Here is a 26,819-nt window from a genome sequence, read left to right on the forward strand (position 1 = left end):
CAGTTTCTCTTCATGCTGTCTCTGTCGCTCTTCATGCTGTCTCTGGTGTTCACGATCCTCCAGCTCTCTCAGTTTTAGCTCTTTCTCCCACTCCAGCCCATTCCGCTCCACGGATGCTGCGCGTGGCCGGGAGGATCCCCTGCTGGCCGGCGAGCATCGCCGGGAGGATCCCCTGCTGGCCGGGGGGGACCCTGCGCCCTCGGTATTTGCTGGGCTCCTCCCCACCCTTCCCCTAGGCATAGGAAGGAGGGGTCTCGGGAAGCCCTCAGCAGCCGGCTGACCACTCCCAGCTGGGACAGACACTGGGGCCTGCGCTGCATCTGCCAGGCTGCTTCCCTCAGAGACAGGGATCAGTTCATTCGCGCGATCTCCCTTCTCCAGCTGGGCAATGAGCTGTTCTTTGGTGAGCCTCCCAATGCGCACCCCCCTCTGCTTGCACAGCTCCACCAGGTCGCTCTTAAGCCGCTTGGCATACATCTTCCTGCTGGCCACTCACAGGCCTGTTTGCTCACCGCTCCCCACAGTCTCCAGGGAGACCCCTAGTGTGCCAGCCCTTCTCGAGGTCACCACCTCTCTGCCAGGGTCGAGCTGCAGACTCCTCCGCCCCTGGGACCACTCGCTGCGATCCCCCGGGGGACCCTGTTACTGCAAAAGTCCTTCTCGCTGGTCACACACTCCCAGGGGTGATAACCGTCTCTCTCTGACTCCTCAGCACGCCTGGTCCCCGTCAATCCCCCTTCGTTTTACTTCTCCCCAGTCACTTACTGCAGGAAGCGCCGTCCACGGGGTGCAGTAGATCCCACCGCTGCCACCAGTTGTCACGGAGTATGGGGGGACTCAGGGCCCTGCACCCCCGGCGTCCTGCGATTCACCATGACTCTCAGCCAGCCAGTAAAGCAGAAGGTTTATTTAGACGACGGGAATACAGTCCGAGACAGGTCTTGCAGGCACAGACAACAGGATACCCCTCAGTTAGGTCCATCTTGGGGTCCTTGGGCACCCTAGCCCCCCTGGGAGGTCCCAGTTCGTCACACCCCCCAATAAGAGGCAGCGCTGGGGGTGGCCGAGCTCTGTTTAATCGGGGCTCAGTGGGTCGCAGGGGGCCGTGGGGCCCCCCGCCCGCAGCACGCGGAAGGGGGGCCCGTGGCCGGGGATCACGACGTCGGCCAGGGCCAGCGCCTGCCAGCGGCTCCGCTCCTGCCGGGCCGGGTCCTCGCTCAGCGCCTGCCAGGCGCCCTCGTCCCCCTCCCGCTCGAACAGGTCCCCGGCCACCAGCACTGTGCCCAGCGCCGTGCCCCGCACCAGTACGCTGGTGTGGGCGGCCGTGTGGCCCGGCGTGGGCAGCACCTCCACGTGGCCCGGGTCGATGAGGTAGGGGGTGCCGCCCCCCAGGCCGTGGGGCAGGTAAAGCCCCTCCCCCTGGCTGAGGTCGAAGCCCACCAGCAGGGTGGCCCCGGGGAAGAGGTTGAGGTTGCCGGCGTGGTCGGAGTGGCCGTGGGTACAGACCACGTGGGAGATGTCCCCTGGGGCCACCCCCTGGGCCGCCAGCAGCCCCAGCAGCCGCTCCCGCCCCCAGGGCCCCCCCGTGTCCACCAGGGTGAGCCGGGGCCCCCGCAGCAGCGTGACGGAGCCGTCGGCCCGGGTGGAGCCGTCCGGCAGCGCCTGGCTGTAGCCCTCCTGCAGCACCTCCACCGCGTAGGGGGCGCCGGGGATCCGGGAGAGCCCCAGGGGGGCCGTGTGCACGGGGGTGTTGGGGGGCGGCGGGGGGGGCCTCGGCAGGCTCATGGGGTGAGGAGGGGGCTGGAGATTGGCGGGGGGCAGGCGGGGGGCGCTGCAGGCCTCCGAGGTCTGGGAGTCGCAGGGTTGTCCGTGGGCGGAGTTCAGAGAGTCCCAGGGGTTGCTGGGGGTCCTGAGTCTGCGCCGGACTGTGCCCCCTCCTGGGGCCTGCTCCTGCCCTAGAGACAGACATGGGGGAGGCGGGGTGAGAGGCTGCGGGGCCCTGAGTCACCCCGCCCCCAGCCTCACTCCCACTCCTCCCCCCAGCCAGACCCCCCCTTGCACTCCTGTGACCCCAATTCCCCCCAGCTGGACCCCCCCTCGCAGCCCCAGTGACCCCATCTCCCCCCAGCCAGACCCCCCCACCCCCCTGCCCTGCTCCCTCCAGTGACCCAATCTCCCCCCAGACAGACCTCCCTCACCCCCCTGCCTTGCACCCCCCCTTGACCCCATCTCGCCCCAGCCAGATCCCCCCTCACCCCCGCCCTGCTCCCCCCGTGACCCCATCTCCCCCAGCCAGACCTCCCTCATCCCCCTGCCTTGCACCCCCCAGTGACCCCATCTCCCCCCAGCCAGACCCCCCCCACTGCCCTGCTCCCCCCAGTGACCCCATCTCCCCCCAGCCAGACCTCCCTCACCCCCCTGCCCTGCTCCCCTGCAGTGACCCAATCTCCCCCCAGACAGACCTCCCTCACCCCCCTGCCTTGCACCCCCCCTTGACCCCATCTCGCCCCAGCCAGATCCCCCCTCACCCCCGCCCTGCTCCCCCCAGTGACCCCATCTCCCCCCAGCCAGATCCCCCCTCACCCCTCTGCCCTGCTCCCCCATCTCCCCCCAGCCAGACCTCCCTCACCCCCCTGCCTTGCACCCCCCAGTGACCCCATCTCCCCCCAGCCAGACCCCCCACTACCCTGCTCCCCCCGTGACCCCCCAACCCCCTCTGCCCTGCTCCCCCAAGTGACCCCCCCCACCCAGACCTCCCTCACCCCCTGCCTTGCACCCCCCCTTTGACCCCATCTCCCCCCAGCCAGACCTCCCTCACCCCCCTGCCTTGCACCCCCCAGTGACCCCATCTCCCCCCAGCCAGACCCCCCTCACCCCCCCTCTGCCCTGCTCCCCCCAGTGACCCCATTTTCCCCCAGCCAGACCCCCTCACCCCCCCTCTGCCCTGCTCCCCCCAGTAACCCAATCTCCCCCCAGACAGACCTCCCTCACCCCCCCTTGACCCCATCTCGCCCCAGCCAGATCCCCCCTCACCCCCGCCCTGCTCCCCCCAGTGACCCCATCTCCCCCCAGCCAGACCTCCCTCATCCCCCTGTGCTGCTCCCCCCCAGTGACCCCATCTCCCCCCAGCCAGACCCCCTCACCCCCCCGTCTGCCCTGCTCCCCAAGTGACCCCATCTCCCCCCAGCCAGACCTCCCTCACCCCCCTGCCTTGCACCCCCCAGTGACCCCATCTCCCCCCAGCCAGACCCCCCACTGCCCTGCTCCCCCCAGTGACCCCATCTCCCCCCAGCCAGACCCCCCTCACCCCCCCTCTGCCCTGCTCCCCCCAGTGACCCCATTTTCCCCCAGCCAGACCCCCTCACCCCCCCTCTGCCCTGCTCCCCCCCAGTGACCCAATCTCCCCCCAGCCAGACCTCCCTCACCCCCCTGCCTTGCACCCCCCCTTGACCCCATCTCGCCCCAGCCAGATCCCCCCTCACCCCCGCCCTGCTCCCCCCGTGACCCCATCTCCCCCCAGCCAGACCTCCCTCACCCCCTGCCTTGCACCCCCCAGTGACCCCATCTCCCCCCAGCCAGACCCCCCCCACTGCCCTGCTCCCCCCAGTGACCCCATCTCCCCCCAGCCAGACCTCCCTCACCCCCCCCTCTGCCCTGCTCCCCCCCAGTGACCCAATCTCCCCCCAGACAGACCTCCCTCACCCCCCTGCCTTGCACCCCCCCTTGACCCCATCTCGCCCCAGCCAGATCCCCCCTCACCCCCGCCCTGCTCCCCCCAGTGACCCCATCTCCCCCCAGCCAGATCCCCCCTCACCCCTCTGCCCTGCTCCCCCATCTCCCCCCAGCCAGACCTCCCTCACCCCCCTGCCTTGCACCCCCCAGTGACCCCATCTCCCCCCAGCCAGACCCCCCACTACCCTGCTCCCCCCGTGACCCCCCAACCCCCTCTGCCCTGCTCCCCCAAGTGACCCCCCCACCCAGACCTCCCTCACCCCCTGCCTTGCACCCCCCCCTTTGACCCCATCTCCCCCCAGCCAGACCTCCCTCACCCCCCCTGCCTTGCACCCCCCAGTGACCCCATCTCCCCCCAGCCAGACCCCCCTCACCCCCCCTCTGCCCTGCTCCCCCCAGTGACCCCATTTTCCCCCAGCCAGACCCCCTCACCCCCCCTCTGCCCTGCTCCCCCGAGTAACCCAATCTCCCCCCAGACAGACCTCCCTCACCCCCCCTTGACCCCATCTCGCCCCAGCCAGATCCCCCCTCACCCCCGCCCTGCTCCCCCCAGTGACCCCATCTCCCCCCAGCCAGACCTCCCTCATCCCCCTGTGCTGCTCCCCCCCAGTGACCCCATCTCCCCCCAGCCAGACCCCCTCACCCCCCCGTCTGCCCTGCTCCCCCAAGTGACCCCATCTCCCCCCAGCCAGACCTCCCTCACCCCCCTGCCTTGCACCCCCCAGTGACCCCATCTCCCCCCAGCCAGACCCCCCACTACCCTGCTCCCCCCATGACCCCCCAACCCCCCTCTGCCCTGCTCCCCCAAGTGACCCCCCCACCCAGACCTCCCTCACCCCCCTGCCTTGCACCCCCCCTTTGACCCCATCTCGCCCCAGCCAGATCCCCCCTCACCCCCCCGCCCTGCTCCCCCCGTGACCCCATCTCCCCCCAGCCAGACCTCCCTCACCCCCCTGCCTTGCACCCCCCAGTGACCCCATCTCCCCCCAGCCAGACCCCCCACTGCCCTGCTCCCCCCAGTGACCCCATCTCCCCCCAGCCAGACCCCCCTCACCCCCCCTCTGCCCTGCTCCCCCCAGTGACCCCATTTTCCCCCAGCCAGACCCCCTCACCCCCCCTCTGCCCTGCTCCCCCCCAGTGACCCAATCTCCCCCCAGCCAGACCTCCCTCACCCCCCTGCCTTGCACCCCCCCTTGACCCCATCTCGCCCCAGCCAGATCCCCCCTCACCCCCGCCCTGCTCCCCCCGTGACCCCATCTCCCCCCAGCCAGACCTCCCTCACCCCCTGCCTTGCACCCCCCAGTGACCCCATCTCCCCCCAGCCAGACCCCCCCCACTGCCCTGCTCCCCCCAGTGACCCCATCTCCCCCCAGCCAGACCTCCCTCACCCCCCTGCCCTGCTCCCCTGCAGTGACCCAATCTCCCCCCAGACAGACCTCCCTCACCCCCCTGCCTTGCACCCCCCCTTGACCCCATCTCGCCCCAGCCAGATCCCCCCCACCCCCGCCCTGCTCCCCCCAGTGACCCCATCTCCCCCCAGCCAGACCTCCCTCACCCCCCTGCGCTGCTCCCCCCCAGTGACCCCATCTCCCCCCAGCCATATCCCCCCTCACCCCTCTGCCCTGCTCCCCCATCTCCCCCCAGCCAGACCTCCCTCACACCCTGCCTTGCACCCCCCAGTGACCCCATCTCCCCCCAGCCAGACCCCCCACTACCCTGCTCCCCCCGTGACCCCCCAACCCCCCTCTGCCCTGCTCCCCCAAGTGACCCCCCCACCCAGACCTCCCTCACCCCCTGCCTTGCACCCCCCCTTTGACCCCATCTCGCCCCAGCCAGATCCCCCCTCACCCCCCCGCCCTGCTCCCCCCGTGACCCCATCTCCCCCCAGCCAGACCTCCCTCACCCCCCTGCCTTGCACCCCCCAGTAACCCCATCTCCCCCCAGCCAGACCCCCTCACCCCCCCCTCTGCCCTGCTCCCCCCAGTAACCCAATCTCCCCCCAGACAGACCTCCCTCACCCCCCCCTTGACCCCATCTCGCCCCAGCCAGATCCCCCCTCACCCCCGCCCTGCTCCCCCCAGTGACCCCATCTCCCCCCAGCCAGACCTCCCTCACCACCCTGCGCTGCGCCCCCCCAGTGACCCCATCTCCCCCCAGACAGACCTCCCTCACCCCCTGCCTTGCACCCCCCCTTGACCCCATCTCGCCCCAGCCAGATCCCCCCTCACCCCCGCCCTGCTCCCCCCAGTGACCCCATCTCCCCCCAGCCAGACCTCCCTCACCACCCTGCGCTGCGCCCCCCCAGTGACCCCATCTCCCCCCAGCCAGATCCCCCCTCACCCCCTCTGCCCTGCTCCCCCCAGTAACCCAATCTCCCCCCAGACAAACCTCCCTCACCCCCCCCCTTGACCCCATCTCCCCCCAGCCAGACCTCCCTCACCACCCTGCGCTGCGCCCCCCCAGTGACCCCATCTCCCCCCAGCCAGATCCCCCCTCACCCCCCTGCCTTGCACCCCCCCTTGACCCCATCTCGCCCCAGCCAGATCCCCCTCACCCCCGCCCTGCTCCCCCCAGTGACCCCATCTCCCCCCAGCCAGACCTCCCTCATCCCCCTGCGCTGCGCCCCCCCAGTGACCCCATCTCCCCCCAGCCAGATCCCCCCTCACCCCTCTGCCCTGCTCCCCCCAGTAACCCAATCTCCCCCCAGACAAACCTCCCTCACCCCCCCCCCTTGACCCCATCTCCCCCCAGCCAGACCTCCCTCACCACCCTGCGCTGCGCCCCCCCAGTGACCCCATCTCCCCCCAGCCAGATCCCCCCTCACCCCCCTGCCTTGCACCCCCCCTTGACCCCATCTCGCCCCAGCCAGATCCCCCTCATCCCCCTGCGCTGCGCCCCCCCAGTGACCCCATCTCCCCCCAGCCAGATCCCCCCTCACCCCTCTGCCCTGCTCCCCCCAGTAACCCAATCTCCCCCCAGACAAACCTCCCTCACCCCCCCCCTTGACCCCATCTCCCCCCAGCCAGACCTCCCTCACCACCCTGCGCTGCGCCCCCCCAGTGACCCCATCTCCCCCCAGCCAGATCCCCCCTCACCCCTCTGCCCTGCTCCCCCCAGTAACCCAATCTCCCCCCAGACAAACCTCCCTCACCCCCCCCGTCTGCCCTGCTCCCCCAAGTGACCCCATCTCCCCCCAGCCAGACCTCCCTCACCCCCCCATCTGCCCTGCTCCCCACCAGTGACCCCATCTCCCCCCAGTCAGACCTCCCCTCACCCCCTGCTCCCTCCAGTGACCCATCTCCCCCCAGCAAGACCCCCCCTCAGCCCTGCTCCCCCCAGTGACCCTTACAATGGTCTCGTCCGTAGCGTGCCGCGCGATACCGGAAATAGCTCTTAGGAGCAATCTGGTTGGGAGGCAGGAACCGCACCGGAAGTGAATGACCGGAAGCCAACTATGCTCTTAGCGGAAGCGATCCTGTCCTGGGCGCCGCCATATAGGCGGCAGAAGTTCCCCACAGAAGGGGCTCGACGGGCGCCGCCATCTTGGTAGCTCCTCCACCTGCTCTTTAGCGGAAGTTAGCAACTGGGTGCCGCCATCTTGAAACTGGCTCTCCTGTGGCAACATGGGCCCATAGGCGCCGCCATGTTAGAAAGACGGCGCTCAACGGGTAGCACTGACGGACACTGAAGGTTCACAGAATGCTGCCGCCATTAGCCCTTGGTGGCCACCCTGGCCCTTCAAGAGTCCCCCCCTGCTCTTTATTGATCTGGCCTCACCCCCTCCCTTAACCGTCGATGGTTTCTTCCGTAGGGTGGGACGATAGAAACCCGGAAATGGCCCCCGGGCGCCGCCATGTTGGGAGGCGGGTTGGGGAACGGAAGCGAAACTTGGGCGCCGCCATTTTGTAAGAGGCAGGACAGGCGGAAGTGAATCCCTGGAAGCCGCCATCTTTGACCCCACCGGAAGCGAGGCTATTACGGGCGCCGCCATGTTGGTACCCCTCAGCGGAAGTTACCAACAGGGCACCGCATAGTGAAAGTGGTGTTTACGGCTCTGTGTGCAGTGAAGCCGCCGCCATGTTGGGAACACGGGGCTCGACGGGCAGCGCCGAGGGACAGAAATGATAAAAAAAACTCAAAACGCCTTCGCGAGCCTTAGTTCCCCCCCCCCCCCCCGGGAGGCCTGGTGCCCCCCGGCCCCTCCCCCATGACGTCAAATCCCCCTCCTGACCCCGCCCCCACAGAACTGGGGCTCCGGGAGGGGGGTTACGTCCCCCTGCATCTAGAACTGCCTCGACCCCCCCTCCTGCCCCCCAAACCCCCTCCTGCCCCCTACCCCCCCATACAGCCCCCTACCCCCCCATACAGCCCAGCTCCTCCTGCCCCCCAAACCCCCTCCTGCCCCCTACCCCCCCGTACAGCCCAGCTCCTCCTGCCCCCCAAACCCCCTCCTGCCCCCTCCCCCCCCCGTACAGCCCAGCTCCCCCTACCCCCCAACCCCCTCCTGCCCCCTACCCCCCCGTACAGCCCAGCTCCCCCTACCCCCCAACCGCCTCCTGCCCCCTACCCCCCCCGTACAGCCCAGCTCCTCCTGCCCCCCAACCTCCCGCCCCCTCCCCCCCCGTACAGCCCAGCTCCCCCTACCCCTCAACCGCCTCCTGCCCCCTACCCCCCCCCATACAGCCCAGCTCCTCCTGCCCCCCAAACCCCCTCCTGCCCCCTCCCCCCCGTACAGCCCAGCTCCCCCTACCCCCCAACCGCCTCCTGCCCCCTACCCCCCCGTACAGCCCAGCTCCCCCTGCCCCCCAACCTCCCGCCCCCTCCCCCCCCGTACAGCCCAGCTCCCCCTACCCCCCAACCGCCTCCTGCCCCCTACCCCCCCGTACAGCCCAGCTCCCTCCTGCCCCCCAACCTCCCTCCTGCCCCCCATACAGCCCAGCTCCCCCTGCCCCCCAAACCCCCTCCTGCCCCCTACCCCCCGTACAGCCCCCTACCCCCCCATACAGCCCAGCTCCCCCTGCCCCCCAACCTCCCTCCTGCCCCCCGTACAGCCCAGCTCCTCCTGCCCCCCAAACCCCCTCCTGCCCCCTACCCCCCCCATACAGCCCAGCTCCTCCTGCCCCCCAAACCCCCTCCTGCCCCCTCCCCCCCCCGTACAGCCCAGCTCCCCCTACCCCCCAACCGCCTCCTGCCCCCTACCCCCCCGTACAGCCCAGCTCCTCCTGCCCCCCAACCTCCCGCCCCCTCCCCCCCCGTACAGCCCAGCTCCCCCTACCCCCCAACCGCCTCCTGCCCCCTACCCCCCCCCATACAGCCCAGCTCCTCCTGCCCCCCAAACCCCCTCCTGCCCCCTCCCCCCCGTACAGCCCAGCTCCCCCTACCCCCCAACCGCCTCCTGCCCCCTACCCCCCCCGTACAGCCCAGCTCCTCCTGCCCCCCAACCTCCCGCCCCCTCCCCCCCCGTACAGCCCAGCTCCCCCTACCCCCCAACCGCCTCCTGCCCCCTACCCCCCCGTACAGCCCAGCTCCCTCCTGCCCCCCAACCTCCCTCCTGCCCCCCATACAGCCCAGCTCCCCCTGCCCCCCAAACCCCCTCCTGCCCCCTACCCCCCGTACAGCCCAGCTCCCTCCTGCCCCCAACCTCCCTCCTGCCCCCTTACAGCCCAGCTTCCCCTGCCCCCCAAACCCCCTCCTGCCCCCTACCCCCCCCGTACAGCCCAGCTCCTCCTGCCCCCCAACCTCCCTCCTGCCCCCCGTACAGCCCTGCTCCCCCTGCCCCCCAAACCCCCTCCTGCCCCCTACCCCCCCCGTACAGCCCAGCTCCTCCTGCCCCCCAACCTCCCTCCTGCCCCCTACCCCCCCGTACAGCCCTGCTCCCCCTGCCCCCCAAACCCCCTCCTGCCCCCCATACAGCCCAGCTCCTCCTGCCCCCCAACCTCCCTCCTGCCCCCCGTACAGCCCTGCTCCCCCTGCCCCCCAAACCCCCTCCTGCCCCCTACCCCCCCGTACAGCCCAGCTCCCTCCTGCCCCCCAACCTCCCTCCTGCCCCGCATACAGCCCAGCTCCTCCTGCCCCCCAACCTCCCTCCTGCCCCCATACAGCCCCAGCTCCCCCTGCCCCCCAAACCCCTTCCTGCCCCCTACCCCCCGTACAGCCCTGCTCCCCCTGCCCCCCAAACCCCCTCCTGCCCCCTACCCCCCCATACAGCCCAGCTCTGCCCTGCCCCCCAAACCCCCTCCTGCCCCCCATACAGCCCAGCTCTGCCCTGCCCCCCAAACCCCCTCCTGCCCCCTACCCCCCCGTACAGCCCAGCTCCTCCTGCCCCCCAAAACCCCCTCCCGCCCTCCAACCTTCCTCCTGCCCCCCATACAGCCCAGCTCCCCCTGCCCCCCAAACCCCTCCTGCCCCCTACCCCCCCCCGTACAGCCCAGCTCCCCCTGCCCCCCAAACCCCCTCCTGCCCCCTACCCCCCCATACAGCCCAGCTCCCCCTGCCCCCCAAACCCCCTCCTGCCCCCTACCCCCCCCGTACAGCCCAGCTCCCCCTGCCCCCCAAACCCCCTCCTGCCCCCTACCCCCCATACAGCCCAGCTCCCCCTGCCCCCCAAACCCCCTCCTGCCCCCTACCCCCCCGTACAGCCCAGCTCCCCCTGCCCCCCAACCTCGCTCCTGCCCCCTACCCCTCCAGTACAGCCCAGCTCCCCCTGCCCCCAAACCCCTCCAGCCTCCCACCTGCCCCCCTTACAGCCCAGCTGTGCCCTGCCCCCCAAACCCCCTCCTGCCCCCTACCCCCCGTACAGCCCAGCTCCTCCTGCCCCCCAAACCCCCTCCTGCCCCCTACCCCCCCCATACAGCCCAGCTCCTCCTGCCCCCCAAACCCCCTCCTGCCCCCTCCCCCCCCGTACAGCCCAGCTCCCCCTACCCCCCAACCGCCTCCTGCCCCCTACCCCCCCCATACAGCCCAGCTCCTCCTGCCCCCCAAACCCCCTCCTGCCCCCTCCCCCCCGTACAGCCCAGCTCCCCCTACCCCCCAACCGCCTCCTGCCCCCTACCCCCCCGTACAGCCCAGCTCCTCCTGCCCCCCAACCTCCCGCCCCCTCCCCCCCCCGTACAGCCCAGCTCCCCCTACCCCCCCAACCGCCTCCTGCCCCCTACCCCCCCGTACAGCCCAGCTCCCTCCTGCCCCCCAACCTCCCTCCTGCCCCCCATACAGCCCAGCTCCTCCTGCCCCCCAACCTCCCTCCTGCCCCCATACAGCCCAGCTCCCCCTGCCCCCCAAACCCCCTCCTGCCCCCTACCCCCCGTACAGCCCTGCTCCCCCTGCCCCCCAAACCCCCTCCTGCCCCCTACCCCCCGATACAGCCCAGCTCCCCCTGCCCCCCAAACCCCCTCCTGCCCCCTACCCCCCCCGTACAGCCCAGCTCCCCCTGCCCCCCAACCTCCCTCCTGCCCCCCGTACAGCCCAGCTCCCTCCTACCCCCAAACCCCCTCCTGCCCCCTACCCCCCCGTACAGCCCAGCTCCCCCTACCCCCCAACCGCCTCCTGCCCCCTACCCCCCCGTACAGCCCAGCTCCCCCTACCCCCCAACCGCCTCCTGCCCCCTACCCCCCCGTACAGCCCAGCTCCTCCTGCCCCCCAACCTCCCGCCCCCTACCCCCCCGTACAGCCCAGCTCCTCCTGCCCCCCAAACCCCCTCCTGCCCCCTACCCCCCCATACAGCCCAGCTCCCCCTGCCCCCCAACCTCCCTCCTGCCCCCCATACAGCCCAGCTCCCCCTGCCCCCCAAACCCCCTCCTGCCCCCTACCCCCCCCGTACAGCCCAGCGCCCCCTGCCCCCCAAACCCCCTCCTGCCCCCTACCCCCCCCCGTACAGCCCAGCTCCTCCTGCCCCCCAACCTCCCTCCTGCCCCCCGTACAGCCCTGCTCCCCCTGCCCCCCAAACCCCCTCCTGCCCCCTACCCCCCCCCGTACAGCCCAGCTCCTCCTGCCCCCCAACCTCCCTCCTGCCCCCTACCCCCCCGTACAGCCCTGCTCCTCCTGCCCCCCAACCTCCCTCCTGCCCCCCGTACAGCCCTGCTCCCCCTGCCCCCCAAACCCCCTCCTGCCCCCCATACAGCCCAGCTCCTCCTGCCCCCCAACCTCCCTCCTGCCCCCCGTACAGCCCTGCTCCCCCTGCCCCCCAAACCCCCTCCTGCCCCCTACCCCCCCGTACAGCCCAGCTCCCTCCTGCCCCCCAACCTCCCTCCTGCCCCCCATACAGCCCAGCTCCTCCTGCCCCCCAACCTCCCTCCTGCCCCCCGTACAGCCCTGCTCCCCCTGCCCCCCAAACCCCCTCCTGCCCCCCATACAGCCCAGCTCCTCCTGCCCCCCAACCTCCCTCCTGCCCCCCGTACAGCCCTGCTCCCCCTGCCCCCCAAACCCCCTCCCGCCCCCTACCCCCCCGTACAGCCCAGCTCCCTCCTACCCCCAAACCCCCTCCTGCCCCCTACCCCCCCCGTACAGCCCAGCTCCTCCTGCCCCCCAAACCCCCTCCTGCCCCCTACCCCCCCATACAGCCCAGCTCCCCCTGCCCCCCAACCTCCCTCCTGCCCCCCATACAGCCCAGCTCCCCCTGCCCCCCAAACCCCCTCCTGCCCCCTACCCCCCCGTACAGCCCAGCGCCCCCTGCCCCCCAAACCCCCTCCTGCCCCCTACCCCCCCCGTACAGCCCAGCTTCTCCTGCCCCCCAACCTCCCTCCTGCCCCCCATACAGCCCAGCTCCTCCTGCCCCCCAACCTCCCTCCTGCCCCCCGTACAGCCCTGCTCCCCCTGCCCCCCAAACCCCCTCCTGCCCCCTACCCCCCCCGTACAGCCCAGCTCCCTCCTGCCCCCCAACCTCCCTCCTGCCCCCCATACAGCCCAGCTCCTCCTGCCCCCCAACCTCCCTCCTGCCCCCATACAGCCCAGCTCCCCCTGCCCCCCAAACCCCCTCCTGCCCCCTACCCCCCGTACAGCCCTGCTCCCCCTGCCCCCCAAACCCCCTCCTGCCCCCTACCCCCCGATACAGCCCAGCTCCCCCTGCCCCCCAAACCCCCTCCTGCCCCCTACCCCCCGTACAGCCCAGCTCCCCCTGCCCCCCAAACCCCCTCCTGCCCCCTACCCCCCCGTACAGCCCAGCGCCCCCTGCCCCCCAAACCCCCTCCTGCCCCCTACCCCCCCCGTACAGCCCAGCTCCTCCTGCCCCCCAACCTCCCTCCTGCCCCCCGTACAGCCCTGCTCCCCCTGCCCCCCAAACCCCCTCCTGCCCCCTACCCCCCCCGTACAGCCCAGCTCCTCCTGCCCCCCAACCTCCCTCCTGCCCCCTACCCCCCCGTACAGCCCTGCTCCCCCTGCCCCCCAAACCCCCTCCTGCCCCCCATACAGCCCAGCTCCTCCTGCCCCCCAACCTCCCTCCTGCCCCCCGTACAGCCCTGCTCCCCCTGCCCCCCAAACCCCCTCCTGCCCCCTACCCCCCCCGTACAGCCCAGCTCCCTCCTGCCCCCCAACCTCCCTCCTGCCCCGCATACAGCCCAGCTCCTCCTGCCCCCCAACCTCCCTCCTGCCCCCATACAGCCCAGCTCCCCCTGCCCCCCAAACCCCTTCCTGCCCCCTACCCCCCGTACAGCCCTGCTCCCCCTGCCCCCCAAACCCCCTCCTGCCCCCTACCCCCCCATACAGCCCAGCTCTGCCCTGCCCCCCAAACCCCCTCCTGCCCCCCATACAGCCCAGCTCTGCCCTGCCCCCCAACCCCCTCCTGCCCCCTACCCCCCCGTACAGCCCAGCTCCTCCTGCCCCCCAAAACCCCCTCCCGCCCTCCAACCTTCCTCCTGCCCCCCATACAGCCCAGCTCCCCCTGCCCCCCAAACCCCTCCTGCCCCTACCCCCCCCGTACAGCCCAGCTCCCCCTGCCCCCAAACCCCCTCCTGCCCCCTACCCCCCCATACAGCCCAGCTCCCCTGCCCCCCAAACCCCTCCTGCCCCCTACCCCCCCCGTACAGCCCAGCTCCCCCTGCCCCCCAAACCCCCTCCTGCCCCTACCCCCCATACAGCCCAGCTCCCCTGCCCCCCAAACCCCTCCTGCCCCTACCCCCCCGTACAGCCCAGCTCCCCCTGGCCCCCCAACCTCGCTCCTGCCCCCTACCCCTCCAGTACAGCCCAGCTCCCCCTGCCCCCAAACCCCTCCAGCCTCCCACCTGCCCCCTTACAGCCCAGCTGTGCCCTGCCCCCCAAACCCCCTCCTGCCCCCTACCCACCCGTACAGCCCAGCTCTGCCCTGCCCCCCAAACCCCCTCCTGCCCCCTACCCCCCCGTACAGCCCAGCTCCTCCTGCCCCCCAAACCCCCTCCTGCCCCCCTACCCCCCGTATAGCCCAGCTCTCCTCCTGCCCCCAAACCCCCTCCTGCCCCCTACCCCCCGTACAGCCCAGCTCCCTCCTGCCCTCCAACCTCCTTCCTGCCCCAAAGCCCCTCCTGCCTCTTGCCCCCCTTACAGCCCAGCTCTGCCCTGCCCCCAAACCCGCTCCTGCCCCTACCCCCCGTACAGCCCAGCTCCCTCCTGCCCCAACCTCCCTCCTGCCCCCTTACAGCCCAGCTTCCCCTGCCCCCCAAACCCCCTCCTGCCCCCTACCCCCCCGTACCGCCCAGCTCCCCCTGCCCCCCAAACCCCCTCCTGCCCCCTACCCCCGTACAGCCCAGCTCCTCCTGCCGTCCAACCTCCCTCCTGCCCCCTGTACAGCCCAGCTCCTCCTGCCCCCCAAACCCCCTCCTTCCCCCCTACTCCCCCCGTACAGCCCAGCTCCTCCTGCCCCCCAACTTCCCTCCTGCCCCCTTACAGCCCAGCTCCCCCTGCCCCCAAACCCCCTCCTGCCCCCTACCCCCCCGTACCGCCCAGCTCCCCCTGCCCCCCAAACCCCCTCCTGCCCCCTACCCCCCGTACAGCCCAGCTCCCTCCTGCCGTCCAACCTCCCTCCTGCCCCCTGTACAGCCCAGCTCCTCCTGCCCCCCAAACCCCCTCCTTCCCCCTACTCCCCCCGTACAGCCCAGCTCCTCCTGCCCCCCAACCTCCCTCTTGCCCCAAAGCCCCTCCTGCCTCTTGCCCCCCTTACAGCCCAGCTCTGCCCTGCCCCCCAAACCCCCTCCTGCCCCTACCCCCCGTACAGCCCAGCTCCCTCCTGCCCCCAAACACCCTCCTGCCACCTACCCCCCCGTACAGCCCAGCTCCCTCCTGCCCCCAACCTCCCTCCTGCCCCCCTTACAGCCCAGCTCCCCCTGCCCCCCAAACCCCCTCCTGCCCCCTACCCCCAGTACAGCCCAGCTCCCTCCTGCCCCAAACCACCTCCTGCCTCTTGCCCCCTTACAGCCCAGCTCTGCCCTGCCCCCAAACCCCTCCTGCCCCCTACCCACCCGTACAGCCCAGCTCCCCCTGCCCCCCAAACCCCCTCCTGCCCCTTACTCCCCCGTACAGCCCAGCTCCCCCTGCCCCCCCAAACCCCCTCCTGCCCCCTACCCCCCCATACAGCCCAGCTCCCTCCTGCCCCCAACCTCCCTCCTGCCCCAAATCCCCTCCTGCCTCTTGCCCCCCATTCCAGCCCAGCTCTGCCCTGTCCCCAAGCCCCTCCCGCCCGCCAACCTTCCTCCTGCCCCCCTTACAGCCCAGCTCCCCCTGCCCCCCAAACCCCCTCCTGCCCCCTACCCACCCGTACAGCCCAGCTCCCCCTGCCCCCCAAACCCCCTCCTGCCCCCTACCCACCCGTACAGCCCAGCTCCCCCTGCCCCCAACCTCCCTCCTGCCCCAAATCCCCTCCTGCCTCTTGCCTCCCATTCCAGCCCAGCTCTGCCTGTCCCCCAAGCCCCTCCCGCCCGCCAACCTTCCTCCTGCCCCCCTTACAGCCCAGCTCCCCCTGCCCCCAAACCCCCTCCTGCCCCCTACCCACCCGTACAGCCCAGCTCCCCCTGCCCCCCAAACCCCCTCCTGCCCCCTACCCACCCGTACAGCCCAGCTCCCCCTGCCCCCCAACCTCCCTCCTGCCCCAAATCCCCTCCTGCCTCTTGCCTCCCATTCCAGCCCAGCTCTGCCCTGCCCCCAACCTCCCTCCTGCCCCCCTTACAGCCCAGCACCCCCTGCCCCCCAAGCCCCTCCCGCCTTCCAGCCTTCCTCCTGCCCCCCATACAGCCCAGCTCCTCCTGCCCCCCCAAACCCCGTCCTGCCCCCTACCCCCCCCGTACAGCCCAGCTCCCTCCTGCCCTCCAACCTCCCTCCTGCCCCCGTACAGCCCAGCTCCTCCTGCCCCCCAAACCCCCTCCTGCCCCCTACCCCCCCGTACAGCCCAGCTCCTCCTGCCCCCAAAACCCCCCTCCCGCCCTCCAACCTTCCTCCTGCCCCCCTTACAGCCCAGCTCTGCCCTGCCCCCCCAAACTCCCTCCTGCCCCCTACCCCCCGTACAGCCAGCTCCCCCTGCCCCCCAAACCCTCTCCTGCCCCCTACCCCCAGTACAGCCCAGCTCCCTCCTGCCCCAAACCCCCTCCTGCCTCTTGCCCCCCTTACAGCCCAGCTCTGCCCTGCCCCCCAAACCCCCTCCTGCCCCCTACCCCCCGTACAGCCAGCTCCCTCCTGCCCCCCCAACCTCCCTCCTGCCCCAAATCCCCTCCTGCCTCTTGCCCCCATTCCAGCCCAGCTCTGCCCTGCCCCCCAAGCCCCTCCCGCCCTCCAACCTTCCTCCTGCCCCCCTTACAGCCCAGCTCCCCCTGCCCCCCAAACCCCCTCCTGCCCCCTACCCACCCGTATAGCCCAGCTCCCCCTGCCCCCCAAACCCCCTCCTGCCCCTACCCACCCGTACAGCCCAGCTCCTCCTGCCCCCCAAACCCCCTCCTGCCCCCTACCCCCCATACAGCCCAGCTCCCTCCTGCCCCCCAACCTCCCTCCTGCCCCCCTTACAGCCCAGCACCCCCTGCCCCCCAAACCCCCTCCTGCCCCCTACCCACCCGTACAGCCAGCTCCCCCTGCCCCCCAAACCCCCTCCTGCCCCCTACCCCCCCGTACAGCCCAGCTCCCTCCTGCCCCAAATCCCTTCCTGCCTCTTGCCCCCCATTCCAGCGCAGCTCTGCCCTGCCCCCAAGCCCCTCCCGCCCTCCAACCTTCCTCCTGCCCCCCTTAAAGCCCAGCTCCCCCTGCCCCAACCCCCTACCCCCCATACAGCCCAGCTTCCTCCTGCCCCGAACCTCCCTCCTGCCCCCCTTACAGCCAGCTCCCCCTGCCCCCCAAACCCCCTCCTGCCCCCCATACAGCCCAGCTCCTCCTGCCCCCCAACCTCCCTCCTGCCCCCCGTACAGCCCAGCTCCCTCCTGCCCCCCAACCCCCACTGTGACGAACTGGGACTGTTCTTTTGGGACTCCTCCCGGCCAGCCCCCGACCGGCTCTTCACAAACTCATCGGCCAGCCGGCCTGCATGTCGCGGGTTCTCTGGCTTTTTGTCCCTCAACCACAGCCTCAGGTCGGATGGGCACCGCTCATACAGTTGCTCCAGTACCTGCAGTTTAACCAGGTCCTCCTTTGTCTGGGCCCAGCAGCCCACTTGCTGGTGTATCCTTCCATGCGGACGGCTAGTTGCAGATATGAGATCTCCGGGTTTTATCCTGACTCCGGAACCTTTCCCGGTACATCTCAGAAGTCAGCCCAAACTCACGTAGCAGGGCCTTTTTGAATAGTTCATAGTCCCCTTTTTCCGCCTCTTCCAGTTGGCGGTACAAGGCCAAGGCTTTGGGTCCAGTAAGGGGGTGAGAACCCGGAGTCTGTCTGCAGGATCAACCTGGTGCAGCTCGCAGGCCGTCTCAAAGGCATCCAGGAAGTCATCCATGTCCTCCCCCTCCTTACGTGGGGCCAGGATGCACTTATCAAAGCTCCGTACAGTCCTGGGTCCCCCCTCACTCACCGCAGCCGGGGTCTCGCGGCCCTTCAGCCTCGCCAGCTCCAGTTCATGCTGCCTCAGTTTCTCTTTCTCCTCCCGTTCATGCTGCCTCAGTTTCTCTTTCTCCTCCCGTTCATGCTGCCTCAGTTTCTCTTTCTCCTCCCGTTCATGCTGTCTCTGGTGTTCACGATCCTCCAGCTCTCTCAGTTTTAGCTCTATCTCCATTCCAGCCCATTCCGCTCCACGGATGCTGCACGTGGCCGGGAGGATCCCCTGCTGGCCGGGGGGTCCCTGCGCCCTCGGTATTTGCTGGGCTCCTCCCCACCCTTCCCCTAGGCGTAGGAAGGAGGGGTCTCGGGAAGCCCTCAGCAGCCGGCTGACCACTCCCAGCTGGGACAGACACTGGGGCCTGCGCTGCATCTGCCAGGCTGCTTCCCTCAGAGACAGGGATCAGTTCATTCGCGCGATCTCCCTTCTCCAGCTGGGCAATGAGCTGCTCTTTGGTGAGCCTCCCAATGCGCACCCCCCTCTGCTTGCACAGCTCCACCAGGTCGCTCTTAAGCCGCTTGGCATACATCTTCCTGCTGGCCACTCACAGGCCTGTGTGCTCACCGCTCCCCACAGTCTCCAGGGAGACCCCTAGTGTGCCAGCCCTTCTCGAGGTCACCACCTCTCTGCCAGGGTCGAGCTGCAGACTCCTCCGCCCCTGGGACCACTCGCTGCGATCCCCCGGGGGACCCTGTTACTGCAAAAGTCCTTCTCGCTGGTCACACACTCCCAGGGGTGATAACCGTCTCTCTCTGACTCCTCAGCACGCCTGGTCCCCGTCAATCCCCCTTCGTTTTACTGCTCCCCAGTCACTTACTGCAGGAAGCGCCGTCCACGGGGTGCAGTAGATCCCACCGCTGCCACCAGTTGTCACGGAGTAAGGGGGGACTCAGGGCCCTGCACCCCGGCTTCCTGCGATTCACCATGACTCTCAGCCAGCCAGTAAAGCAGAAGGTTTATTTAGACGACGGAATACAGTCCGAGACAGGTCTTGCCGGCACAGACAACAGGATACCCCTCAGTTAGGTCCATCTTGGGGTCCTCGGGCACCCAGCCCCCTCCAGAGGTCAGAGCCCTCCCTGCCTCCAGCCACCTCACCAGCCAGCTTCCCAGAGTCTGCCTTCAGCGACCCCTCCCCCAGCCTTTGTCCAGTTTCCCGGGCAAAGGTGTCACCTGGCCCCAGCCCCCTCCTGGGTTCTCATGTTACAGGCTCAGGTATTTTCAGTCAGTCTCCCATCCCCCAATGCAGACCATCCAGCCACACTCCCCTGTCAGCATTCACAGACCACTTTAAGAACAGTCCCAGTTCGTCACACCCACCCCTTCCCCCCCCCCCGTACAGCCCAGCTCCCTCCTGCCCAAACCCCCTCCTGCCTCTTGCCCCCCATTCCAGCCCAGCTCTGCCCTGCCCCCCAAACCCCTGCCGCCCTCCAACCTTCCTCCTGCCCCCCTTACAGCCAGTTCCCTCCTGCCCCCAACCCCCCCGTACAGCCCAGCTCCCCCTGCCCCCCAAGCCCCTCCCACCCTCCAACCCTCCTCCTGCCCCCCTTACAGCCCAGCTCCCCCTGTCCCCCAAATCCCCTCCTGCCCCCCTTACAGCCCAGCTCCCCCCTGCCGTCCTGTGGCCCATGGCTGGAAAGGGTTAAACATCCGCCAAATAAATACCCCACAGAAGACAGGTGGGGAGATGACTTTTGTGTTTTTGTGTGTTTACATATGACAGTGTCATCAAAAGTCCCTGTCTAGGCTGTATGCCGATATCATGTACATGAACTGTGAACCCGGGAGAGGCCGGTATTCATCTCTCTTTGAAATGTACCGTGAGTGGTGGAGGAACAAGCAAATGGCCTTATGTTCATTCTGTAGCTAAGAACCGGTGATGGACCTGCTTCACAGTCATCCTCATGACCTTTTGTTCCCCGGGGCACTCCCAGCTTCTCAAAGAGGACATGAAATTGTATCAAAGATCCTGGCATCCTGATCCTGTTCATCTCAGCTCTGCTTAGGGTTCATCAGGGGAAGTTTGAGTCACAAGCTGGAGGTCCCAGTTACACTGGGACGCCCTCAATAGGAGGAGCTTTGAACATTGGACTATAACCTATGAACTGTTTCTAAAGGAACTCTCTGCAACTACAAAGCTCACCCTCTCCACGGTGAATCTGCCCCTCACTAGACCGAGCTCATGTTTGTGTGTATATTGATCTTGTAACCATATGCTCTCTCTCTTTTGTTTTTTTAATAAAGTTTAGTTTAGTTAATAAGAATTGGCTGTAGTGTGTATTTTGGTAAGATCTGGACTATTCATTAACCTGGGAGGTGATGTGTCTGAGGCTTTGGGATTGGTAGAACCTTTTCTTTTATATGATGAAATACGATTTACAGACATTTTCATCGTATTTGACGTGGGTACCTGGCTGGGGGCCTGAGGCTGGGTCACTTTAAGGGAACTACGTTGTTTGGACGTCTGAGTAACCAGTGAGGTACTATAGAAGCTGTTTTGTGGTGGTTTGGTAAATCGAAGTATTGGAATATCCACCAGCTTCCGGGGGTTTGGCTGCCCCATTCGTTGCAGTTCACCCTAATTGAGTGACCATATCTGGCTCCCACAAGGAATCCAGTCACCCCCCCCAACCCCCCTCCTGCCCCCTTTACAGCCCAGCTCCCTCCTGCCCACCCAACCCCCCCACAGCCCAGCTCTCCCCGCCTTGCTGCCCCCAACCCAGCCTTCCTGACCCCCATGGGAACAAGCCAACGACAACAAAAGAACCACTTCATGGTGGCAGGTGATTTCTGTATAAACCCGGCATTTCTGTATAAAAACCAGAGATGGACAGACAGAATGACAACATGGCAGCGCGGGGGGGGGGGGGGGGGGGGGGGGGTGATTCCACGCACCCACCCCAGGCCGCTGTGCATAAGGCACGAAAAAGGAAGATCCACCCCCCTCCCATCCCCAGCAGGGACCCCCAGCCCCTGGGGGGAGGGTGGAGAAGGCATCCAGGGGTGTCAAAGTCCCTCCCCTCAATGTACCAAGCCCCTCCTGCTCAGAGCTCCCCGGGGTCATGAGCTGCATGCCTGATGTGGGGGCTGGGTTGTTTCATCGTCTCTTCCTCCTCTCCTCCTCCTCTTCCTGGGTTCCCTCGTCACCCTTCCTCCTGTCCAGACCTCGCTCAGACACCCTGTGGCGGCAGAGAGTAGTTAATCGGCCCGGGGCCTGCCCTCCTTGGCTGGAAAAGCAGCTGCCTCTGGGGTGGGGCAGCAGCCAACCCAACAGCGGGGAAGGGATTAGGCAGAACAGAAAAATCGCCTGTGTGTTCAGAGAGCCCAGGGCTGGGCTAGCGGGGGCTGTGGGTCGGGACTGAGGGGCACCGGCAGGGCTGGGGGCGGCAGGGCTGGGCTAGCAGGGGCTGTGGGTCGGGAGTGAGGGGGCACCGGCAGGGCTGGGGGCGGCAGGGCTGGGCTAGCAGGGGCTGTGGGTCGGGAATGAGGGGCACCGGCAGGGCTGGGGGCGGCAGGGCTGGGCTAGCAGGGGCTGCGGGTCGGGAGTGAGGGGCACCGGCAGAGCTGGCGGGGTGGGGGTGGGGTTTACACACCTTTCTCTCCAGGCGCCAGCACGTGCCCTTCGCACAGGAAGGCTGCCAGCGCCGTCTCCTGGTGGTGGAAGTACCAGTCCTCCAGCACGGCCTCGAATTGCTCCAGCATCGTCTCGCACTGCGAGGAGAGGGGAGAAGGTCAGAAGGGCCCAGTAACCCCCCACCCGCACAGCCCAGCCCAGAGACCCCGGCCCCTGCGGCCCCTGGGTGGAAGCCAGTCGCTTGCGTGTCCCAGAGAGGTGCCGGGCTGGCCTGGAAGCCCCCAGGAGGAGACGCCCTCCAGCGCTGCAGAACCCGGGCCCCAAGGCCGATTCACCCGGGTTGGGAAGGATCTGGGGTGTGGTCGGCCCCAGGGCGTGAGAGAGATGGGGGGCAGGGCGAGATCTCCCCACCTGGGATGCACCCGTGAGAAGCAGCCTCGTGAGGGCTGGTCATCCCCACCCACCATCGGTCCAGTAACGGACGTGGCTCCCCCAGCTCGTCTCGCTCGTTTCTCATGGGAATTTGTCCGGCTTCGGCTTCCGGCTGCTAGTTCTCGTCCTGACGCCGCGCGGAGCCCACTGGCCCCCCCGACTCGTCACCCCACAAACTCGCCTGCTGCTTCAGCTGCGTCACCTCCACCGACGGCTCGTCCCAGAGCTCCAGGGGGATCCCCAGATCCACCTTCACCCCCTTGTTCACCAGGTTCTTCAGGGTGTTCATGGTCTGGCTCTGACCCTGCAGGGAGAGAGGAGAACCCAGGAGTCCTGGGCTGCCAAATCCCTCCCTCCATTCAAACCCACCAGCCCCCCACTCCCCTCCCAGAGCCGGGGAGAGAACCCAGGAGTCCTGGCTCCCAGTCCCCCCTGCTCTGACCCACCAGCCCCCACTCCCCTCCCAGAGCCAGGAGAGAACCCAGGCGTCTGGGCTCCCAGCCATACCTTGGCATACCGCAGGCTGCCCGGGCGCTCGGCGTGGACGCTGTAATGCAGGAATCGCTCACACACAGTTTCTAGGGCCTCGGCCAGTCGGGTTTCCCTAGGCAGACAGAAGGGGGGGTGAGGAGTTGCGGGTGGGGGGGGGGGGCAAATCAGAGTTGTCACAAAGCGCTTTGAGTCTAAAACCCCCATCGCAGCTGGTCGGACTGGAGCCAGGATCGGGGCCCTGGGCTGGGTCCAGATCCACGTTGGGGCCCGGATCCCGGCGGGAGCGGGGGAGGGGCATCTCTCGAGCCAGCATTACTTTCCCCGAAGTAAATCGCCCCAAACAAACCGGTTTTGTGCAAAGGGTGAAATTTAAACCCCAGAAACTGAACCAATTTGGATGGAAATCTCCAAGGTTTGGTTAAAAAATAAATAATAAGATTTGCTTTTGGATGTTGGAAAACAAAACAAAACAAAAGAACATTCTGGGATTTGGGTCAAAAGAAAATTGGGTTTCTGGGACTCCCGACATGCCAAGGGCCCAGTTCTACTGAGGCTGTGCAGATTCTTGAGACGTCTCCCTGCTGGGTCCCCCCCGTCCCTGCTCGTTAAATAACCTCAGGCACGTTTACGGGACGGACAAAGAGGTGCCGTGTGCGGAGCAGGGGGTCGGAGGCGAACGGCCAGCCAGGGTGCGCGGGCCTTTGGGAGCAGCCAATTGGTGAACGCTGCCTGTGGCGGCTGAGAGGGCCACATCACAGGGACCCAGGCGACCTGGCTCCCAGCCCCCCCGCTCTAACCCACCAGCCCCCACTCCCTTCCCAGAGCCGGGGAGAGAACCCAGGAGTCCTGGCTCCCAGCCCCCCCTGCTCCAACCCACCAGCCCCCATTCCCCTCCCAGAGCTGGGGAGAGTACCGAGGAGTCCTGGCTCCCAGCCCCCCCGCTCTAACCACCAGCCCCCACTCCCCTCCCAGAGCCGGGGAGAGAACCCAGGAGTCCTGGCTCCCAGCCCCCCCTGCTCTAACCCACCAGCCCCCACTCCCCTCCCAGAGCCGGGAGAGAACCCAGGAGTCCTGGTTCCCAGCCCCCCCTGCTCTAACCACCAGCCCCCACTCCCCTCCCAGACCGGGGAGAGAACCCAGGAGTCCTGGCTCCCAGCCCCCCCCCGCTCTAACCCACCAGCCCCCCTCCCCTCCCAGAGCCGGGGAGAGAACCCAGGCGTCCTGCCCCCCAGCCCCCCCCACACTTACGAGGTGTTGTATTGGATGCGTCTCTTCCGCTTGCCCGAGTCCAGCACCTGCCCCAGCTCCAGCACCTCCTTGGAGCGGCCGCTCTGCGCCAGGGTCTCTTGCAGCTCCAGGCTCAGGTACTTGCACACTGCCGGGGGGGGGGGGGGGGAGGAGAAGAACAGGTGGTCAGCAGCCGCCCGCCTGGCCCGTATGCCCCCATCCATGGCCACACAGCCGCATGCCCACCCACTGGGGCCATCCCTGGTCCCTATAGCCCCATACAGACCATATGAGTATCTGGGGAGAGCTCGACTCTGTGCACTAAGCCAGCCTGCCCCCTGATTAGCTGGCACAGCCCTGCAGGCCCTGCCCCTGGTCCCTATAGCCCCATACGGACCGGTCTCTATAGTCCCATACAGACCAGATGAGTATCTGGGGAGAGCTTGACTCTGTGCACCAAGCCAGCCTGCCCCCTGATTAGCTGGCACAGCCCTGCAGGCCCTGCCCCTGGTCCCTATAGCCCCATACAGACCATATGAGTATCTGGGGAGAGCTCGACTCTGTGCACCAAGCCAGCCTGCCCCCTGATTAGCTGGCACAGCCCTGCAGGCCCTGCCCCTGGTCCCTATAGCCCCATACAGACCATATGAGTATCTGGGGAGAGCTCGACTCTGTGCACCAAGCCAGCCTGCCCCCTGATTAGCTGGCACAGCCTGCAGGCCCTGCCCCTGGTCCCTATAGCCCCATACAGACCGGTCTCTATAGTCCTATACAGACCAGATGAGTATCTGGGGAGAGCGCGACTCTGTGCACCAAGCCAGCCTGCCCCCTGATTAGCTGGCACAGCCCTGCAGGCCCTGCCCCTGGTCCCTATAGCCCCATACAGACCGGTCTCTATAGTCCCATACAGACCAGATGAGTATCTGGGGAGAGCTCGACTCTGTGCACTAAGCCAGCCTGCCCCCTGATTAGCTGGCACAGCCCTGCAGGCCCTGCCCCTGGTCCCTATAGCCCCATACAGACCATATGAGTATCTGGGGAGAGCTCGACTCTGTGCACCAAGCCAGCCTGCCCCCTGATTAGCTGGCACAGCCCTGCAGGCCCTGCCCCTGGTCCCTATAGCCCCATACAGACCGGTCTCTATAGTCCTATACAGACCATATGAGTATCTGGGGAGAGCTTGACTCTGTGCACTAAGCCAGCCTGCCCCCTGATTAGCTGGCACAGCCCTGCAGGCCCTGCCCCTGGTCCCTATAGCCCCATACAGACCATATGAGTATCTGGGGAGAGCTCGACTCTGTGCACCAAGCCAGCCTGCCCCCTGATTAGCTGGCACAGCCCTGCAGGCCCTGCCCCTGGTCCCTATAGCCCCATACAGACCGGTCTCTATAGTCCTATACAGACCAGATGAGTATCTGGGGAGAGCTTGACTCTGTGCACTAAGCCAGCCTGCCCCCTGATTAGCTGGCACAGCCCTGCAGGCCCTGCCCCTGGTCCCTATAGCCCCATACGGACCGGTCCCCATAGCCCCAGGCAGGGCACATGGCCCCTTTAAGAGCCCCTCCCGCCCTTTACCTTCGCAGGGGGTGGGCCGCCTCTCGTCCTCCCCGTGCCCCGCCCCCTGCCCCGGCGCCCCGAGCAGCAGCAGCCCCAGCAGGGGGAGCCACATGGCTGCGCCCACGGCCCGGCAGGGAAACAGCGGCGCTGGCCCTTTAAGGGGGAGCTGGCACCGAGCATGCGCACTTAGCGCCTCGCGGGGGTGGCCAGCGCATGCGCGTAGACGCCTCGATCCGTCTGGGAGGAGCGAGGCGCATGCGCAACAGCGGGGCGGGGCTGGGAACAGCACTGTAGCGCCGCCTGGTTTAACAAAGGACCGGGACTGCGCATGCGCATCGTAAGCCACCGGCCGGGGGGGAAAAACAACGACGCATGCGTATTAAAGCGCATGCGTAAAATAACTTTCCCTCAGCCCAATGTTGCGCATGCTCGGTAGACTGAATCAACGCGCGGTACGCAGGCGCAGTCCCGGCTGTCAGAACCCACGCATGCGCATTGCAGTCTTTCTTCCATCCGCGCTTGCGCAGTGCCCTGCCTAGGCGCCGGTCAGTCTCCGGCGCTGGCCCCGCCCCTCGGTTGCTCGGGTCCTGGCAGGGGTGTAGTGAGGGGGCGGCGAGGCGCGGGCTCGAGGGGCGGGGAGCGGCCGGGCTCGGGGGGGGAGGCGGGTGAGGGATCGGCGGGGAGAGGATCCGGGCCCGGCGGTCTGAGCGGGGACCGGGGCTGCCTCAGGGCGATGGGCGGGGACTGTGCATCTGCCAGGACCGGGAGGAGGCGGGGCGGGAGCAAGATGGCGGCGGCGGAGGACAGCGGGGAGCGGGAGTGAGAGGTGAGTGGGGAGGAGGGGGCCAGTGGGGGGCGCGAGCCGGGGTCGGGCAGGGGGGCTGGCGGGGGGGGCGCGAGCCGGGGTCGGGCGGGGGCTGGCGGGGGGGGCGCGAGCCGGGGTCGGGCGGGGGCTGGCGGGGGGGGCGCGAGCCGGGGTCGGGCGGGCGGGGGCTGGCGGGGGGGCGCGAGCCGGGGTCGGGCGGGCGGGGGCTGGCGGGGGGGCGCGAGCTGGGGTCAGGCTGGCGGGGGGCGCGAGCCGGGATCGGGTGGGGGGATTGGCGGGGGGGCGCGAGCCGGGGTCGGGCAGGGGGGCTGGCGGGGGGGTGCGAGCCGGGGTCGGGCGGGCGGGGGCTGGTGGGGGGGCGCGAGCCGGGGTCGGGCGGGCGGGGGCTGGCGGGGGGGCGCGAGCCGGGGTCGGGCTGGCGGGGGGGCGCGAGCCGGGGTCGGGCGGGCGGGGGCTGGCGGGGGGGTGCGAGCCGGGGTCGGGCGGGCGGGGGCTGGCGGGGGGGCGCGAGCCGGGGTCGGGCTGGCGGGGGGGCGCGAGCCGGGGTCGGGCGGGCGGGGGCTGGCGGGGGGGTGCGAGCCGGGGTCGGGCGGGCGGGGGCTGGCGGGGGGGCGCGAGCCGGGGTCGGGCTGGCGGGGGGGCGCGAGCCGGGGTCTGGCGGGGGGGGCGCGAGCCGGGATCGGGCGGGCGGGGGCTGGCGGGGGGGGCGCGAGCCGGGGTCGGGCAGGGGGGCGCGAGCCGGGGTCAGGCTGGCGGGGGGCGCGAGCCGGGATCGGGTGGGGGGATTGGCGGGGGGGCGCGAGCCGGGGTCGGGCAGGGGGGCTGGCGGGGGGGCGCGAGCCGGGGTCGGGCGGGTGGGGGCTGGCGGGGGGGGCGCGAGCCGGGGTCGGGCGGGGGGGTTGGCGGGGGGGCTGGCGGGGGGGCGCGAGCTGGGGTCAGGCTGGCGGGGGGCTGCGAGCCGGGGTCGGGCAGGGGGGCTGGCGGGGGGGTGCGAGCCGGGGTCGGGCGGG

At 68.9% G+C, this 26,819-nt stretch overlaps 2 protein-coding genes across 2 annotated transcripts; both read right to left on the minus strand.

Annotated features, from left to right (window-relative positions):
- Window positions 1-1,074: 1,074 nt before the first annotated feature.
- Window positions 1,075-1,969, minus strand: MBLAC1 (metallo-beta-lactamase domain containing 1). The gene is given in 4 exon segments (XM_065416974.1): window positions 1,075-1,530; window positions 1,532-1,578; window positions 1,581-1,849; window positions 1,851-1,969. Coding segments are annotated over 4 exon segments (891 nt in total).
- Window positions 1,970-20,559: 18,590 nt separating this feature from the next.
- CNPY4 (canopy FGF signaling regulator 4) lies at window positions 20,560-25,095 on the minus strand. The gene is made up of 6 exons (XM_065417341.1): window positions 25,002-25,095; window positions 23,448-23,574; window positions 22,215-22,311; window positions 21,889-22,011; window positions 21,295-21,412; window positions 20,560-20,880 (listed from the first exon to the last, which is right to left on the minus strand). The coding sequence occupies exons 1-6, from the start codon at window positions 25,093-25,095 to the stop codon at window positions 20,762-20,764; spliced, it is 678 nt and encodes a 225-aa protein (XP_065273413.1). The 3' UTR covers window positions 20,560-20,761.
- Window positions 25,096-26,819: the final 1,724 nt, after the last annotated feature.

Source organism: Emys orbicularis, chromosome 15, assembly GCF_028017835.1.
Source record: "Emys orbicularis isolate rEmyOrb1 chromosome 15, rEmyOrb1.hap1, whole genome shotgun sequence".
NCBI classification, from domain to species: domain Eukaryota; kingdom Metazoa; phylum Chordata; order Testudines; family Emydidae; genus Emys; species Emys orbicularis.

What these genes read in the sequence shown, in the direction of transcription:
- CNPY4 (XM_065417341.1), bottom strand. Translation starts at nt 25,095, where the DNA reads ATGTGGCTCCCCCTGCTGGGGCTGCTGCTGCTCGGGGCGCCGGGGCAG. An exon ending in CGCATCCAATACAACACCTC is followed by an intron (nt 22,312 to 23,447) that starts GTAAGTGTGGGG and finishes CTGTCTGCCTAG; the next exon opens with GGAAACCCGACTGGCCGAGG. An exon ending in GCAGCCTGCGGTATGCCAAG is followed by an intron (nt 22,012 to 22,214) that starts GTATGGCTGGGA and finishes CTCTCCCTGCAG; the next exon opens with GGTCAGAGCCAGACCATGAA.